Here is a 19,592-nt window from a genome sequence, read left to right on the forward strand (position 1 = left end):
ATAAAAGAAAGGTATTTTTGAGTGTGACATGGCAGATGAGGAAAACCAAGCTAACAAGGACAAACAGTGCTGCAGAAAATCATTAAAATGTACAACATCCTGACCAGCTATACAACAGCTGTGTACATACAGAACCAATGGATGATAAAAAAAAAAAAAAGGTTTCGAAGACAGGTGGGGGAATGGCAAGGAGAGGAAACCATCTTTGGTCTGAGAACTTCTTTCCTCACAACTCAAATTATCACAGTATAATAGTGCCCTTTTTGTCTAAATTAGGACATTTGCTTCTTCTTTTTCTTGCTTTTGTTTGCGTGAATGAGCGGTTCTCTTGTTCAACTGCTATACGCACATAAAAAGAGGCACCTGTAGATGCAAACAGAAAGGCTAATCAACACAGTATGCATGTGTGTGTGTGTGTGTGTGTGTGTGTGTGTGTGTGTGTGTGTGAGTGCGCCATTGTAATTGCTTCAAAACCATTTTACATTATTTTAGATAATGGTTTTGCTGCCTAGCAATGTTACCTGGGTCACCATCTTTGTGTATCTCAGCAGTCAACTGTAAGGATTATGCAATACTAACAGGTAGCACTGCTAATCTGTTGTTACAAGCTTCCAACTGGCAAAAAAAAATAAAAAATATTACTGGGATATTGACAGATGAAATAAAAATGGGGGAAATTGTGCGATGACTTACAAATGAATCTGTTTTTATTTTTCCATCATTACCGCACTGGTTCTCAGCAACAGGGAAAAACCAACAAATAGTTTTTTAGACTATTAAAACAAAACATAAAACATCTACAATATAAACATCCAATCTACTCAATCACACACAAGCACATGCTCCCCCACAGGCACTTACAGAGAGACAGAAGCACGCAGACACATGATGTACTCACATATAAAGACACACGGCCACATTCACCACAGTAGATGCAGGACACATGGCGCACAGCTGCAGCACAATCAGACTGTGTTACAGACGTTCACATCTGAGGCATGTCTGTGGATACTCATAATGTGCCATCCCACATTTATCCAAAGCAAGACTCATCTCCAGTGTAAAGACACATTCATCAACACTGAGCACTTGCAGTTAATCACTTGTTCTGTTAAGCTCATTTTCTGATTTGGGTTGAATTAGATTCATTATAGTTCATCAGAACAGCTTCAGTTTTCAATAAGTGCAGACACTAAAATAATTTTAGGGTTTAGTGCTTTAGTTTTGTTTCAAAACAAGATCATTATTTGAATAATTAACTGGCAATGTACTAAGCTACCACTGCTTGGAGCATGGTAGCATTTGGAGGATGCAATCAATAGTTTTTTTCGTTTTTTATATATAGTGTCAGATTTTAAATCTACAAAAACTGTCACGGTTTTTGAATAAATCAGAATAAATCTCCTCATAGTAGAAATACATGTTTGAGTTGACTTTTGAGGATTTGAGTAAATTCCATCATCTGCTGGTTCTGGAGCACCCCTCAGGCAAAAAGCACCCAGGGACTTGACTTTGACCTGCAGGACATTAACCTCATACTGAATATGCTCCCCGGTGAGGAGCTCGAGGTCAAAAAGTCATGACAGGGTAGAGTCTTTAGGGGGTTTCATTTGGTCAGATCCTTGCTTGTCCTCCCAGACCAAGCATCTTCCAGAGAGGCAGAGACAGAGCGCTCTGCAGCTGGCTTCATCCAGAACGCTTCAGACAAAGCCTGGGACTCACCTGCTTTCTCTAGCCCAACTCTACTCATCTTGGTTTGGGTTAGAATCCTATCAGTGTCCCCTGTCGCTGGGTCCAGGCTCAGGGGATGAGGGAGGGGAAGGGATGAGGTAAGGGAGGTGGAGGGAGGAGGTGGGCGGGCACTGTAGGAGACGGGTAGGTGGATGGAGGAGCAGTGCTGGGAGGTGGGAGGAGGAGGGAGCAGTTGCTCCACTTGTCGACGCCTGGACCTCTCCTGCTCCAGCTGCCTGCGCAACCGCTTATTCTCCCCGCTGAGGGCGTTTAGCTGGAGCGAGAAAGAAAGAGACACTGAAAGAGACATATGCACAGAGGAAGAAAAATTTAGAAAAGAATCCTTTGTGTGCGACCGTGAAACAGACTGAGGGAGTAAGGAAGAGGGACAATTCTTTTTGGGGGGGCGGGGTTTCGAGGAAGTTAAAACATCACACTCATTTAGCTAAATCAACAAAACTGCAAAACTTAATTTCACGTTACCAATAAATATCAACCATCAAAAGTCAACAGCCATCATGCTGATGAAGTAGCTGACATCCCATTATATGCTTAATTCATCTTTCATACTTGCTTTCATGCCTGTTGAAACAGAAATGCAAATGGAAAATTGCAAGGGGGGTTTTCAGGAGAGTATTGTGTTCACAGTTTGAAATGGTTGCAAGTGGGAGTCATGCAACGGTGTAAATTTCTACATGAAAACAACCAATTTGAGCGATCATTAGAGGTCGATTTGACACAAAATCATCCGTGACACAAAACAAATCGCACATCGTCAGAACATGATTGGGCTCCCTGAAACACAATTACAGACTAGCTAAATTGAGGGTGTTTTGTTTTTTGACAAGGACATTTGGGTAAAGGCAGGGAGGAGTGTGAGCTAAAAAGTGGCTTTAAAAGCAAAAAAAAAAAAAGCATTTGTATTTGCTGTAAACCATGGTAATTATATGCAAAACTTGCCAGTCCAAAAATTGTGATAAGGTAGATAAAAGAGAATAAAACATTTAAAATAGTGTATTTTTAGCTATGAGGAAGAGTAAAATAAGAACTTAAAGAACAGAGAGACAAAGAGACACGTCGGGTAATGACAGTTGCACTCTCCACATCTGTTTTTTAGTGCGTGTGTATATCTGTGTGAAAGCTGCGGTTAAAGAATGATGTCACATCGACATGTCTGGCCATGTGTGCGCGTATATCTTTGTGTGTGTGTGCGAGTGTGTGTGTGTGTGTGTGTTTGTGTGAGAAAGAGAGAGAGAGAGAGAGAGAGAGAGAAAGAGCGAGTGGGAGAGAGAAAAACATAAACGGAGATGAGACAGACACATTTCCGGATGGTTCCGCTAACATTACCCTTCCAGACACCACACACACACACACACACACACACACACACACACACACACACACACACACACACACACACTCACACATGAACACACACATGCACACTCAATAAATATGGGCAAATGTATTACATGTGATGACTAGAAATAGCTGGGTCTGAAGCTTAACCCTCGACGAGCCAATGACATGTCGATGTGTCAAAACTATCCTGAGATGCTTAAAGAGTATTTACTATCTACAGCAGGCAAACATACTACAGTGCCTTCATTTTATGTTTTGCCAAAAGCAATATAATTTCTAGATAAGAAAAAACACTGAGGCTGACATTTATAATTAACTGTATATTCAAGGGGACCTGTTTAATTTTCCTGGTCTTTGGTGTCTCTGGACGCTTTCCTAATTGCAAGGGGGGGTGAAATTAAAAATCACAGCTTGTCTCCTCAACCTTCACATAGTACGGGTGAACTGGTGCGCATATGTTTGGATGAAAAGAATCTGTATAAGTGGGGGAGAATGAAAGAAAGAGACAGACAGAAAGACACAGAGGGGGTGTTTTTAATGCTGCTGCATGAGTGTGTTTGCACTTTGTGTAGCTCAGTTTCCATCCAAGTATTTTAATTCAAATTATGAAAATTACTGAGCTAGAAAAAGACGAATAGAAACAGCAAACTTTGAGCAAATTTCCACATATTGGCAAAAAAGTTTTTAAGTTTATTTTTTTAATGACATTTAGCTGAGCTGGAGAACGCTGGTGTGTGAAGTGTGTGAGTTTTTGAAATGTGAAAATACTGGAGAAAACCTGTCCATGCTGACCTCCATGTCATACCTGCAGCTGCTTGTGTAGGTGGAAAATTGCCTCATGTATCTTTTTTTTAATCTTTGCATGGCATCATGAAACACACTGGACATTAGTTGACACTAAAAAAAAAAAAAAACAAAAAAAAAAAAACAGCTTGCCTAATGCTAATCAAGTCTTGGAGGAATCTCATTTTTTCCTCTCTGATCTTCATCTTTATCCCAGTCGATGGAAATTCATTTATTTCACATTTAATTTTGTGTGACAATTCAAAAGTTTGCATGAAATTTGCCTGACAGTCAGAGGGAAATCAAGCTTGCGTGTGTGATGTATAGTGAGTGTTAATGTGCGCCTGTGGGAGAATGAGGGAGAAACAGTACTAAACCAGTTTGTGACTGTGAGTGAATGAGACTAATCCAAAGCAGAGACACAGACCTGATTTATAACCCAACGCCTCTCACACAGATAAACTGAGACATTCCATTCAGCTTCTTTTACTGATATCTGTAAGTGTGTGCAACTGTGTGTGTGACTATGTGTCCAGTGGACAGTGAAGGGAATGGCCCTGTGTAAATGAACTGTCTATATCCTTCTTTCCAATTCTGCTTGTATGTTTGTGTGTGTGTGGACTGTCCATGTTGGATCGATGTGTGTAATGATTCACACTAGAGATTAAGAGGTGCTATTACACACCTGACCTGTTAAACAACACCTCTCTCTTTCCCTCTGTCTGTCTCTTCCTCTCCTCCGCCTTCCTCTGCCTCAAACATGCAGCTAACGCCATTTCCTTTTCACTGACACAACACTACATTAAAACTTCAATAAGTGCAAGCTTTCGTCGTAGCCCGTCAATCAGCGGGCCACTCCACAAACTAACAAAAGTCAGGTGAGCCGTTCCCCAGGCCCTGGAGTTTTGGAGAACTGAGGGGGCTGAGGAGTACTTTTGATTCGTCTCTCCTTTGGTGATTTGTTGACTCTTGTGAAGTTCAACACAGTAAAAAATGTCAGCTTTTCCTGAGAATATTCCTCTGTGTTTTTTCCCCCCACATTGTTTTATCACAGCGGGCCATTTCCCTATGCTGTCATGGAGAGATCAGCACGGCTGTATTGATATACATCCCTCTCTCAGTCTCATGAAAGGGAAATCATTTACCAGTGGAAAGAAACGTCACTGCTTTTTCCCGATACTATTTGTCCCCCCTTCCCCACACTGCACACACACCCCAACCCCGCTGCCGACTTTTCACTTTTATCGTAGGAAGAGGAAATGGATGCCTCTGTGTGCCTGTGTGTAAAGTGCGTGTGTGCGTTTGAAGTTGGACGCATGAAAGCTTCCTCTTCTGTGTGAGCTCAACAGCAGGTGGGCCTGTGTGTGGGTGTGTGTTTCTATCTGTCGGGTAAAAGGACTGTCAGGACTGTATATACGCGTGTGTCTGAGTGTGTGCGCGCGCGGTCTTACTTGTTGATTTAGCATTCCGATGGCCTCCAGGTTGCTTCGCAGTCTGGTCTGCATTTCCTCGATTTTGCTGAGGTTTAGAGCCACACAACTCTGATTTTCCATGCTGTAACACAATATCCATATGCATACAAACAAACATATATCAGAAACTAACTTTGACATTTTTAAATCCTAGTACCTGTAGTACTGAAAGAAAGGAGAATGATAAAAACTCTGCTTTCCTGATGTTGCTTGAAAGCGGCTCATTTGTCATGTACCATGAAGAGCATATTAAGTACACACTTGCGTCTACCGTGGTAAACTTTTAAACTCCAGTATTTTTGTACAGCGATTTGTATTTGCCTTGCAAAACCGTTTCAATCAAATGTCCTCTGAAATCTGGGGCATAAAGAAGTTGGCGTACATCATCTTCATTATAACCATCTTCATTTTAACTTATTACTAAACAAGGAGATGGGTGAGCAAATGGGTTCCAGGAATCATTAAATTATATATGAAAGCGCATATAAAAAAAAAAAAAATACAAAAACAACACGAACGCCACCGCAGCCAGGGAACATTAAGAGTACAAGAAGCCATTTAAGATTTTAACTGTTTATTAAAAATGTTTGGGAAATGACAAACAAATGTTAGGGTCTGCTATCTTCAGACCCAGGGCTGACTAAGGAATGTCTATTAAATTAACGACGGTGGATAATGGTGCTCTGTACGGGCTGAAGAGCTTGCTGCCCCCGCTTTACGCTCTTTCTTTCATGCCCCACTGAACCTGTCCAGTTAGCATTTGGAAAAAACCTTCTAAATACTTTATTGAAGACTTCTTAGCCCATTAAAGTACCACTGTACCTCTCCAATGTTAATTTTCTTGTAAAAGAGCAAGCTGGGATTTTCTATCAGAACAACGGATGGAAAGATGGTCCCGTTTTGCTTCAGTTGAGAAGACGCATGCGCTCATCGAAAAGCTAATAAATGCATCATAAATGTGGGTGAGCAGAGACACACACACACACACACACACACACACACACACACACACACACGGACAGACACACACACACACACACACACACACACACACACACACACACACACACACCCTTTTGCCTCTATTAGCCACAACTTAAAACATTTAAGATCCGAGGAGAGACTTGAGGGAGATGCTAATATGTGAACTGACATTTTTATGAGATTCATTAGTTTAACAATTCAGCTCCCATGTATTTGTATCCATCTATGGTAACCCTCAACTGAGAGACAATAACAACAACATACACAACAGTGACCATAACACCACTGCCTAAAAATGCTCTTCAGTCTTTTATCCCAGCACTGTCTTGACTGAGATTTCTCTTTTGGTTCTGGAGAGGATCGGTTATAGTATACTGGTACTTTTTTTTTGAGAGATCTGGTTTTTCCATACAAAATTATGCAGTACTGAGTTACAACACACAACAATACACTGAGTAAAAACATTTTCCAAACAAAACCAAAGTAGTAAAGGACTGATGCACAATATTTGTTTATGTGCAGTGAGAATTAATCCAGTGAGTCAAATTCGTCACTAAACAATCGCTGTCTCAGTTATATATTAATGATAAAGACAAAAAAATGCAAAGATCTATATCAAGAAACTGGACATATCCTGTATATATATATATATATATATATATATGATTTATATGCACAAAGAGAAAGTGAACCAGAGAATTCACTTGGGAAAAAAATCTATACACACACCATGTGAATCACTGCCTTTTATCCAACTAACTAATTTAGCTTGGCCAATGTAAACATTTTTAAAGAAACCTCATTTTCTTCAGATGAAATTCATAAACTGAACATAATTGCAACTGACCCTTACAGACCTTTTAATTTCACACCATAATGATGACACAAAGAACATTAATAAGGAGAAATGCTGAAATTTCCTTTGATCTTTCAAATTGTAAATGCCTTTTAAAAGATGAGTTCTATGAGTTTCCTTTGCTACAGTGAAGGAAAAACATGAGGCGTAAACTTTGAGCACAATCCAACTCCATAAAATCCAAAGCGCCACATCTCCACAGACTCTTCACATGATTTAAACTCTTTCCTCGATGGTAATGTGGTCTTCAGCAGATCATGAAGCATCACTGCTGCTGAGACAACTGTGTGAGATTTATGCACCCGATGTGAGAAGGCAGCGATGCGCTGAGTGCTTGGCATGACGCCTGTGTAAACATGTGTTCTTGTGTTTACACGCAAACATGGTTGTGTGTAATTAGCAGCCTAACCCAATCAGTGTGTGTATAATTACGGTCATTAGTGTCAAAGCCAAGCTGCCATGCTCTCTAAACTAGGCAATAAACTACGCGCTTCCTCTCTTGCTCCAATCTCACTCTCATCTTTCTTATTTACTGCTTTCATATTGCTGTAAATTTCATGCAAGACTTGACTCTCTTCTCGCAGTCTCCCTCTTATCTCCTCTTTCTGTTTCTCTGTCACTTTAGTTCTCTGTGTTTGTACAAATTTGCCGCTGTGATCTCTGGGTTCGTTAGTGGTGCGACTGATGAAGCCTGATGCTTTATGAGCACTTCCCCCACATGTGTTTGTGTCAGACAGTCACTGAGTCAATGCTGACGGCAACAAACAGCATCAATCTCTGCTTTCATTACTTAGTGCATTTCAACGTGCACTGGTATGTTAATGTTTTCAGATATCATTTGAGATACTTTGAGGTGAAATGATCATAACTTTGACAAGAAATCATTTAGTTAATTTGACTGGAGAATAAAATATTTACATTTGGATTTCAGATTCAAGCCTCCAGCTGTGCATTGCTTTCTGCAGAAGGTTTGGGTAATTGCAGGTAACCTGTATAAATTATGTGTAATGAAATATATTTGTATAAATTCATAGGCATGGGCATGGGTAAAAGGCGTGGGCTCTGCGCTAAACGCAGGTGGTCAGCAGGTGAAATAAAAAAAGCAGAAAACAGGCATGATTTTTTTTGTACCACATCGAAACCAGTGTGATTTTATCAAGCCTAGTGAGCTGCCATGATTTTTTTTTTTTTTTTAATTCTGAATGCCTGTGATGCAACCTTTCACCCCTCATCATTTCAGAAGTAAGAGTACCACTGACTGAAAGCAATGGGGCAGGCTTGAAATACCTGGACAGGTAGATAGCTGCAAAGTCAGTTATCTTTGGGTCACTCTCTGTTACAGTAATAACATGTAGGAGTTGCACATCTAAATGAGAAAGTACATGATGTAAGAAGACAGATAACCTCAGACCAGCCATCAAGTCCTGCTTAAATACATGAATTTTAATGTGAGTGACTGTGTAGCCAATGTGTTTAATTAATGTTATGGGGAATGGGTTGGTTCTGATACTGAGCTTTGCGGATGCAGGTTTGCAAAACTGGACCCATGCAGGAGCAATTTTATCACTGTGGATGTTGTTGTAAGAGTTTCTTCTTGTTTTTGCACTTTTGGAGGGGAGACAGGGAGGGAAAGGAGGGATAAGTAGCACCCCCCTTCCTTTGGTTAGGAAAATGCCATACAATGCACCTTGGAGAAGGTTTCCATAGGTCCAGTGAACAATATGACCATGATCTGTGGGCTTCTGATTGGGTTGTTGATTGGTATCAAGATCTGTATTCCACATAGTGCCTTCAGTGTGCAATTATGATTACAACCAATTTTAGTTGTTAATGCTTAAACTATTGTTTGTCAATTTGTATGCAAACATGGTCAACAAGTCTAAACAAGTTTAGATGGTACAATCTACAATTATATTACAACTGCACAACTCTATCTGCTAATGAAAGTGTGTAATATGACTGAAAGATTCAGAACACTGTGACACTGAGATACTACTTGTGATGATATTTCATGCTCTAAATTGCAGCAACATTGTTGCAGTAAGTCTTTTTGGGCCAACAAGGCCACTAGGGTCATACAAGGGTCATAATAAATCTCCCAGTACTAGTTTTGTATGTCACAAAACTGAAAATGATTAGTAAAAACTGCAAATTTTTCATATTTCTGAGGAACATCATTAAATTTGCTGATATGCATTTATTTTGTTCATAAACCTACAACTTATCTATGTTAAATATAACAGTGGCCTCTTTCTTTTATCTAAATTTCCATCCACACCGTGAAGCTGTGACACTCCAGCTGCTATGGAACAGCAGGCCATATAATCATAATAAATTTCTTTAATAAAGGCATATCTAATGACAAAACCTTCATGCTGTGTTGATTGCTGTCAGTGATAGTGACAGTGGAGACACTGTGGTGATATCCCCTTTGCCACCAGTAATGAGATTTATACACTGAATGTATATGGCTGCCATGCAAATATCATGACACATCTGTTGCCTTATAGATGTATGATTTTCATACATATGGCATTTTGGGTAGGTGTGTTTGGTGGTGGTGGGAGAGTTCAATAATGAAATGAAATAAATTAGGAATCCTCATAATAATGAAGTTAAGAGAGAGAAAAAGAGAATGGACGAGGAGACACTATGGAAGAGGCTTTCATTCACTGTTTTTATCTCATTCTATGTTATTATATTCGCTCAATCAAACCCCTCTTATGCATATATCTATATGAACTGCCTCTCTCACTCTGTCCCTCTCTCGTTCGTTCGCAATTATGAGGGAAAGACAAAGAAAAGCGATTCATCTTTCTGTCGTGGCCCCTTAATGATATCATTAAAATGACTGACAGCTTTGAATAGCATTGGAAACCTACCCCAGTCAAAACAAATCTGATCCGTTTTGGAAATTGAGCCTGGTGGTTCGTTAGGGGAGGGGTGCGGCATCACTGTGTGCATGTGTGTAAAACAGGGTGAGGTGGGGTAGGGGTGAAGTTGCTAATGAGGCAGACCTTAGGGGGTCACACTGGGGGTATGGGGAGTGCTGTTGCAGGCAGGTGCCCCCACAAGCACCCTCTCCCACACACATACACCCCTCTTTTCTCACTTCCATCCTACACCCAATCCCATCTGTGCCACATTCATTTTCATTGCCTTAATGAACATAATAAATATATCTCCTCTCTATTGATGAATGCTATTTGACAGCCATGGGGGTGGCAAGCAGGAGAGGATGGGCCCTTGATTGGAGTGTAATCATTGTTAAAGGCCCAGCATGAATAACGTATTCAGATTGAAGGAGAGACATAACACACACACACACACACACACACACACACACACAGACACACACAGGTGTCTGGGCCCACAGGGTGTTTCATTCACAACTTGGCACTCCCGCTGTTATTATCATCATCAGCTTTGTTCGGGCTAGATTGTGTGTGAAAGAGTGAAACATGGTGGGCAACGCTTTTGTTGTATGTGAACGCTTAACTCTGATCAGCTGGTGGACGCACACAAACGCATGCACTTATACTGTGTGTACAGTCACACACACAGACACACACACACACACACATGTAGATGACTCACGCTCTCTCATCTTGCCAGACGCCCCGGTCTCGGATCTGGGCCTGCAAACAATTATAAAATGAAAAACAAACCTGTTTGTGATCGACTCTCTTTTGTCTCTTCCTATTTGTAGTTCATTGCTTTTCCAGTCTGCACTTGTTCACCTTGAAGCGCTCCATGTCTCTCTCCTTCTCCTGCGCCACTTCTTTCAGTCTCTTTACCTCCACCTTCAATGTGTCATTAGCCTCCTGAAGATGTCTGACAAAGCGAGGGAGATACAGAGACAGAGTTAAACAGGAAAATATACATAGAGAGGCACGTAGAGAAAGACAGACACCTATTATCATCAAGAGACTCTTGCTAACATGGCAGGCAAAATATTCTGCCATGCAACTGCAGTGGTGTCTGTGTTTCTCTCTTTTCAGAACAGCTTTTAACTAGCAGTTCAACACATACACGCACACACACACACACACAGACACACACACACACACACACAACATTGTCCATTATAATGAAATGCTATATTTCTGCTGCCACTTGTCACTTATTATTGTTGTTATGTATTTCAGTATTTTGTAATGCCACCTATTCTCATACTCCAGAACTATTAAAAATTCTTATTTAGATGTTTATTTTACTATTTTAGCACTTTACAACACGGAAAATGAAATAACTATTTTACAGGAATGGAAGTAGAAATCTCCCATTTATGCAATATTGAGGGAAGGTGCTGAGGATGAGGAGGAGACGCTCTGTGAAACACATCATGAGCTTTGTTCAGGGTAGAATGCACATAGCCAGTGTATTCCAGGTGTAGAAAGACTGTTACCATTGCTACAGGTTATCATAACAAAATCATAAGAACAAAACACACACACACAAACACAAACACACAATGTAAGCTGAAAGAGAGAGAGAGAGAGAGAGAGAGAGGGAGAAAAAAGCAGACACAGACAGTTGTGGTGGTGCTGGGAGGGGCTGAGGGAGGTATGGCACCGCAGGGGGGCGTGATGACAGAAGACGGCTAGACCGCTTTGATCTCTGGAAAGAGGGATATGTCACGCCCAAGTCTGTGTGTGCACTGCGTGAGTGTGTGTGTGTGTGTCATGATGATGCAGACATGCAGAGAGACAGGTCAGGTGTGAGTGTGACAGTGAGTTCACCTGAACACACCAACACACATGCACTACAATAACCAGCTCTCTCCTGGTGACAAAGGTGACCTTGTTTGCAGGTGTAGCAGCCCCCCCCCCCATCTTTAGTCATCTTTAGCTGAGGCAGACACAAACAAAAAACCGATATACTAGTACTTATACCTAAAAATCTCACTCTGACTCACTCTTTCTCTTCGGTGGCAATGAGCAGCACCTTGTTTTGGGCCTTCATCTGGGCAGTGAGGCTCTCGCTGGAAGCCCTGAAAGAGAAAGACAGATTTCTAAAATCTAATACTGAGTTTTAAAACTGCACCACGTAACAGTTTGAAGGAGATTATGACCTGCCGGTTGAACAGTGTCCTTTGTCATAATAAAAAATGGATGTTAAAATGCAGTAAACTCAGAAATAGATTCTTTTGTAAATAAGTGTTGCAGTGTTTATTGTATTTATGTACAGGGGGTTATGGGTGACAGATGTACAGTATGAAACATATAAAAATCTATGGACACATAACAGCACTGATGCAAATAACATTCACAATTACATTACACACACTATCAACCCAAATTTACTGAAAAACACTTGCATTTAATTTCCTTATTTATGATTTCTTTATATGCCAATGTAAAGGAAATAGAAATCGGAAGAGAAATAGGAACAGTGTTCATACTTCTGTTCAGCAATCCAACGGTTGACATTCGTCATGACCAGCTGGCTCTCATGGCGAAGTTTTGCATTGTCAGACCGTGTCCCCTCCAGCTCAGACCGAAGAGTCTCCACCTACAGCATAAAGTCAAGCAGCCTGTGTTCTATCACAACATATGTAGTTATAGCGCAATTTAAATGGTTGTGCTTTAAATATTCACCCCATTGTTGTTTTAATATACTTGATTTTAAACTGAGGTTTGCAGCTTTCTATCATGACAATATTAGCATCTGACATTTCCTTTGCACATTAAGTTAACTTTTAAGTCTATATGCACACACACGCACACACACAGTGTAAATGTGGGGTGAAGAGAGCCAAAGGTGTGAATTAAAGAAACTAAATAAAAGTACAGCTCTAAGACGGGAAGCAAAGAAAAGGTGACAATAAATGTCAAAAATAAGAACATAATAGCAACACAAGAGAAAAATTAGGTAAATGGAGAATAATGGGGGATGAAAGGGATGGTATTTGCAGATGCAGGTATAAATTGCAGGGTGAGGTATTAAGCAGCTACAAAGATGGAAAAATGGAGGATGGGGTAGAGCAGAATCAGCCTGAAGACAAGACTGGAGAGAGGAGAAGACTGGTGTTGGGTGAAAACAGGGATGGGATAGCACTGGCCAAACTGCTGACTTTTTCATTCTGCTTATCAGTCAGGACCTTTCCAGACCTAAAGTCTGGGGGACCCTGACACATTACCCTTATCGCCATGGAAACACCTTGATATACCATGCCATCTTCGCACAAAGACTCGGGCAAACATGAAAAAAGTTTCCAATATGTGGGCCATGATTTGAGTATCCAAAAATATCAAATGATTAACCTAAACTGTCCAAATATCAACTGCGCACATATGTGTGTGCATGTCTGAATGTGTATTTTCAATACCATATGAATAGCAAAATATTTTCCCATTAAAGTGTATCAGGAAAACACCACAGTGTTAAATGTAACACAAAGACAATAAGACAGTGGATTCTGCAGAAGCAGAGCTCAATAGGAAAAAAGCACTATGGTAGAGTAATTAAAAAAAGAGATAATGACAAACAATTACCCTTCAATTCATCATCATGGCTTCAGTGGAAAAACACAAGACAGAAAATGAGCGAATACGAGCAAATAAGAGCTAATAAGAGTGGGGAAAGGCATCATCAAGATGAGAAATAAACAGAGATGAACTGTTTGTCTCTGTTGATTGTTGGTGATTGAAAATTGTGTCAATATATTCAAACTGAAGAGAAATGGGTTAGAGGGCTGCCGCTGGTGCATCCCCATGGCTAAAGTTAAAATAACATGCTTTTATTCGCCTGAGGTCAAAAGCTTTTAAGTTATTTGCAACTCTATCTAACAGAAGCCATTGTTTAATGTCTGCACAACATCAGTCCTGGGCTACAGAGACAGTTTAAGTTGATCAGGTTACCCAGTTGATCGGTTCCCGTCCTTCCAGGCCGAGAAGCTGGAGGTCACGGGAGACAACCAGATCTACAATGGTCACAACAGCAGGGAAAGACCCCACACTCTCATTTTCAATGTCCTATGTTTTTCGACTTACCAAGCCATTCTTTAGGTCACTACGAAAGAACCAGCGACCATCTACAGCAAGCGAGTGAGATTCACTGTGGACTATAGGAACTTTACAGTCAAACACCAACAGGCCTCCGATCAGGCAATGGACACCACCTGAAAATCAAAGATGGACCAAAGCGTCCTCTGCTTTACAGGCGTGGGCATATAGCGTATTACAGGTTTTTGGTGACTGACCAAACCCATCAGTTAAAGACTATTCCTTTTCTTTTGCCAGCACAAATCCTGTTCAGGAACTGATCACAGAATCACATCCACTAAATCTTTTCAAGGCATATGTAACGTTACTCTGCTTCCCGTAGCCCTTTCGGATCACAAAGCTGTGCTCTGCTCAGTGGTAGCAGCATAAACTCTCATTCAGCGAGGTGGTGCTTCAACACCACTCTGTTGAATGGGAGGAACTCAAGGCTCAATTTGATGAAAAACTTAAACATAGTCTCAGTGGCTAATCATAGAATACTTTGGGACTTGATTAAAGGTTTTATCAGGAGCAATGCTACATCATTTGCCTCCAATCAACGCAAAGCACACCTGCCCAAGTTACATGAATTAAAAGACAATTTTGTGAAGCTACAATCTGCGTTTGTAGCTAAGTATTCAGAAGAAATTGCTTTATAATGTGAAGTGGTCAAAACATAAATCAACATTATCCTCAAACAGCGCCCTGAGTTCTTAGTTCTTCACAGGACCATCCAACGATATTATTTCAACAGTTCAAGGCCCAGTCCTTACTGACCAAGAAAATCAGATTGCAGAACTTTCTTCAATCAAATCACAGACAGGAGCTATAACCACTGACTCTACACAGACCAACAAATCTCATGAAAGTTATGGATGATGCCTCAGGCACCTTGTGTACGTAAAGACTCTTGGCACATTTCTTCACATGGCACGGGCGTGCCCCCCGTTGCCCACTTTTGGCAGAGCGTCGCCTCCGGACTGACGGATGTGTCAGAGACATTGTCTGCGACCACACTGGTTTCTTCACTTCAGGCCCCTGAATATCAGAAGTGAATAGTGTCTGTAGATTTCAGTATGCTGGAAGTCCCCACACACTCCGACCATCGGACAACTGGTCCTAACTTTTCTTGATGTTATTCACATGGAGTTATGAACGGCTCGTATAAATGGGGTTAAAGAGGTGAATGTGAATATGTGGCTCTCAGCGGCTGAAGTAATGAAAGGTCTATTGTGATTTTTGTATTTGTCATGGTTTCTTGTTGTGTGCTGCATATTTGACCCACATCACATCCATCTAATAGGCCTACACTAACTGTTCCACAGGTCCTGGGGACGGTTCGTTCTTTGTGTGTGTGTGTGCTTGTGTGTAATTTTAATCGAATTTAGTTTGGTTTAGTGTTGTGGGTGGAGTACTTATGATGGTATGGTATGCTCACTGGCTTTGTTAAAGTGGAAAATAAGATTTGATTAAAAAAGAAATACTTTTGTCAAACAAGAAACAAAAAGGTCATCCTTTGTCTAGTACTTACAAAATAGTGAGATGTGTGACTTTATCATTTGTCACAATAATGTGAAAAAATGAAGGTGCAGTTCAAGAAGAGAATGATTGTTCAAGAACACAAATGAAGAGGCTGCCCTAGATGTGAAGGGAAGTTGTGAAGATGACAGTGAGACATAATCAGTGATTCAAACGTTATGACATGATGAAGAATTTCACTCTTAATTACATTTGGATTAAGGAAGAGCTACATTTCAACAAATACAGAAATGGAGAAAAACCGTGGGAACAATGAAATCATATCAAGAAGATTATTCAATTAAATTTTTTAGTACACACATCAATTGTAATTACTAATTACTTTGACACATTTCATTGTTTCATGTAAAGAAAAAAAAATATATATATATATATATATATATATATATATATATATATATATTCATTCAACTGTACCTTGCCAAAAGCTAAAAAAAATACAAATAAAATAACACTGACAAAACATCTGCACACACATGCACACACACACACACACACGCATGCACACAGTGGCAAGGATCTGTGGCGTGCTGTAATGACAGTAATTACCTGTGGTCTCACATTAACATCTCCCTCCTGACTGTCTGACTGGCTCGGCTGGTGGAGGGATGTAAATCACAGCGCAAGTCTGATGTTGTGATTAGGACTAAATTACACACCGTCACTCTGTTTCCAACAGTGTCAAGGGAGGCAGTGAAAGGGTGTGTGAGAAAGAGGGGGAGAGTGGGAGTGTGAGAGAGAGGGGGACATTTAGAGAAAAAGGAAAAAGGGACAAGGAGGTGCGATTGCAAGAGGGGGGAGGAGTAAAGTAGCATACCTGCTTAACATTTAGATTGGTTTTGTTGCACAAATATTTTAGCAGATGATGGGGGCTAAAAGGGGCAACAAAATGCATTTGGGACACACTTATAATCAGGTCTGGTGATACCGCTGGTCCTCTCAGCTCTATGCCAGAAAATATGAGTTTACTACTGCGCTGCTGGTGAAGGATTTTCGGTCTTTACAGCTGCCTCAACAGTATTTATCATGTTGATAGTTTATTTTATAAAAAATAAGGCAGAGTTGTCCAGACCACAGCCCACACCTTTCATTGACAATAGATCCAAGATGGACTTTCTGAACTCATGATATTATTTTTCCGAACTTTTACATCTGATTTACTTTCATGACAAACCACAAAGCGTGCCTGTAGACAAAAGAAAAAAAAAAGGTAGGTGACTTTAACATTTAATGGATTTTCCATCTTTTCGATTCTCCATGGAGCCGTGGACTGGTGTCACATTGCACATTAGCCGCACAGGACAAAAAGTGCATTTTCACCAAAAGAGACCAAACTGTCCAACGTCACGGGATAAACATGACTCAAAGTTAACTTTTCTGGGTAAAGAGAGAAACATGAAGATGAGCAAAACAGCCTGGTAGTTGCTACCATCACCATCAAACCAGCGGAGCTGAATATGAGCCATTACTCTGTTCCACTCAGCTCATCAGAGCACATCCTCTCATCAAATTAATGAACACATTTATTGTTAAACACGTTTTTATAAAACATTCATTCATTCTGTCTAATTAAAAGACCCAACAGGCTTGACATCACTTAAATATGCATACTTATCACTCACAGGGTTTGAATTAAAGATCTACAAGCGTGTGTCTGTGTGTGTGTGTGTACTGTATGTGTGCATGTGCATGTGCCTGTGCGATGGCAGGAGAGAATGAGGTTTCCTAAGCAGGTCTTCTCACTCTAGGCTTAATGGTGATAATCATGGCGTGACCCAACATTAAGACCATGTGTGCGTGTGTTTGTGTGTGTCCCACTCTCCCTAATGGTGACGATGATGACATGTTCTCCATTAGACTAGTCAGTGGGCCACAGCAGATCTAGCATATTAATGATGCTGATGATGGCTTCTTTAATTACCTTCGTCTGCTGCTGCATGGCCTGACTCCTTTTCCCTGAGCCCTTTCATCACACACGCTCCTACGCATGCTGCTGGGTTGTTTATCAGTGGCTGCCATTATTGAAGTCCCCTATCTTGCATCTAGCCTGCATGGGCACAACTACATTACAAGGCTTCATAGAAGTTTCTCAGCCACTTCCTAGCTAGATGAAGTTCCCCCATATCCTTTATATCTATACGGAAAACTTGTAGAAGTAACTCAGGCTAGTTTTTTTAATTTTATTTTTGGCGCAGCCTGAAATGTGTCCATAGCAGTGAATGTCAGGAACTGTCACTCACAGAAAACTGGCACTGAACGCTTGCTCAGCTATATAATCTTCTTTACCTGGTCTTTGACAGTTTCTAAATTAAATCAAAATATTGACAATTTCAGGCTGTATTAACGATTTTTGTTTTTAGATAACATTCAATTTTTGAGAGGTTTAGTTTCTTTCATCAGTCAAAAAAGGATGCTATTAAAAATGAAAAAGTCAAACTGTGAAAGATATTGTTTTGGTATTGTTCCAAATTCAACGCTAGTATACCCAGCCTTAGAAGTAACCCAATTTCATAGTGTTAGTCCACTGATTCTGCATTAGTTAGGGTCGGTTAGTAGTGCAGGCTGAAACAGTGCAGCGGGACTACTGAAGAAAAGACGCCGATAGTGTCATGCAACTTGTAAGAATGCTGTATTTATTGGACACCTCCAACAATAGAAAGCTATAAATGTCTTCTGGATGTGAGGGATTCCCATTTGGCAGAGTGGCAGGCATTTTCGTGTTAAGGTGACCAGCCTGCAGGAGTGCTTAGCTGACAGCAGCAATACAAAAGAACAATTTTAAGTTTTTATTGTTGCCGTATTGTTTAGTGATGAGCTGAGACAGCAAGTTTGGAAAAACACAGCCAGCCCTGCTGTGAATAGCTCTTATGTAAAGGTTGTACATTTCATTCTCCTAGTTGTGTCTTTTTTCAACACCTTAATAAAACATTGGAAAATAAAATAATACAGTGATTGGGGGTGTTCATATATATAATTAATCATTTTGATGATTGATTTATATGACACAAATTCTACACACACAAAAAACCAAAACAAAACAAAAAAACAGGCCAATATCACTTTGGTTAACTTTATAATACAGTGCAGCAACATAAAGCTCAGTGATTCTGGGTTATCAGGATATGACGTTTGTACAAAAAAAACCTCACAAAATAAGAAAAATTATGCTTTTTTGTCAAAATGTTGAAATGTAAAAGAACTTTCACAGGTTTCCTTTTTTATGTTATTAATCATTCCGCTTCAGGCTAATAAGTTTATTCATTAATTCTGAGATTGAGAGTGATTTTTTTGAGTCAAATCTGTGGCTAAGGTGAGATGATTAAAGGTTGGCCTTGAATAATTATAATAATGGCATTCTTACTTACTTTTATAAATTAGACACTCTTAAAAGAGTGGCAGGTGAGGTTTTCAAAAAACTCATTTTCATCCATTTTTACTCAAGTGTCATTGGCTGAGATCACAAACACACAGGCAAATAAAAGTGAAGACTGTGACTCTGACTATTTGAAATGAACTAAGAAGGACACATTTTGAGCCCAAATTTTGTGAACAAAAACGTCCTGTCTTAAATCCAGTTCATCATGCCTTCATTCATATACCCATCCCACGAACCATTACACACAAGTTTTGTACTGAGTTCCTACTAGGCTTAGGTCAGTAATCCTGAATATCGCAATATTTCACACCATATGCAATATTGTTCATAATATCTTTGTTTGCCCTGCTGCTCAAGCTGACCCTCATTTCACTGCTTTGCTTACTGTACATTGTGCCTTGATATGTGACAAATAAAACTTTGACAAATAAAACATAAAGTACAATAACATTATAATGCATCCACGCACACATATAATAAAACTCTTCTTGGTGAAGGAAGAC

At 40.2% G+C, this 19,592-nt stretch overlaps 1 protein-coding gene across 6 annotated transcripts in view; it reads right to left on the reverse strand.

Moving 5' to 3' along the window:
* Positions 1–546: 546 nt before the first annotated feature.
* LOC139625460 (trichohyalin-like) overlaps positions 547–19,592 on the reverse strand; it is a 95,310-nt gene continuing 76,264 nt past the window's right edge. For all 6 annotated transcript variants that reach the window (XM_071485454.1, XM_071485452.1, XM_071485451.1 and 3 more), the window contains 6 exons: positions 12,593–12,702; positions 12,107–12,181; positions 10,929–11,022; positions 10,786–10,826; positions 5,328–5,430; positions 547–2,005 (listed from right to left, as the gene is read on the reverse strand). In XM_071485454.1, coding sequence (XP_071341555.1) covers positions 1,607–2,005; positions 5,328–5,430; positions 10,786–10,826; positions 10,929–11,022; positions 12,107–12,181; positions 12,593–12,702 — 822 coding nt within the window. In that variant the 3' untranslated portion in view covers positions 547–1,606. The remainder of the gene's footprint in view (positions 2,006–5,327; positions 5,431–10,785; positions 10,827–10,928; positions 11,023–12,106; positions 12,182–12,592; positions 12,703–19,592) is intronic.

This window comes from Trachinotus anak, unplaced genomic scaffold, assembly GCF_046630095.1.
Source record: "Trachinotus anak isolate AG129_WGS33_773 ecotype Australia unplaced genomic scaffold, CSIRO_AGI_Tana_v1 ptg000009l, whole genome shotgun sequence".
In the NCBI taxonomy this organism is placed as follows: Eukaryota; Metazoa; Chordata; class Actinopteri; order Carangiformes; family Carangidae; genus Trachinotus; species Trachinotus anak.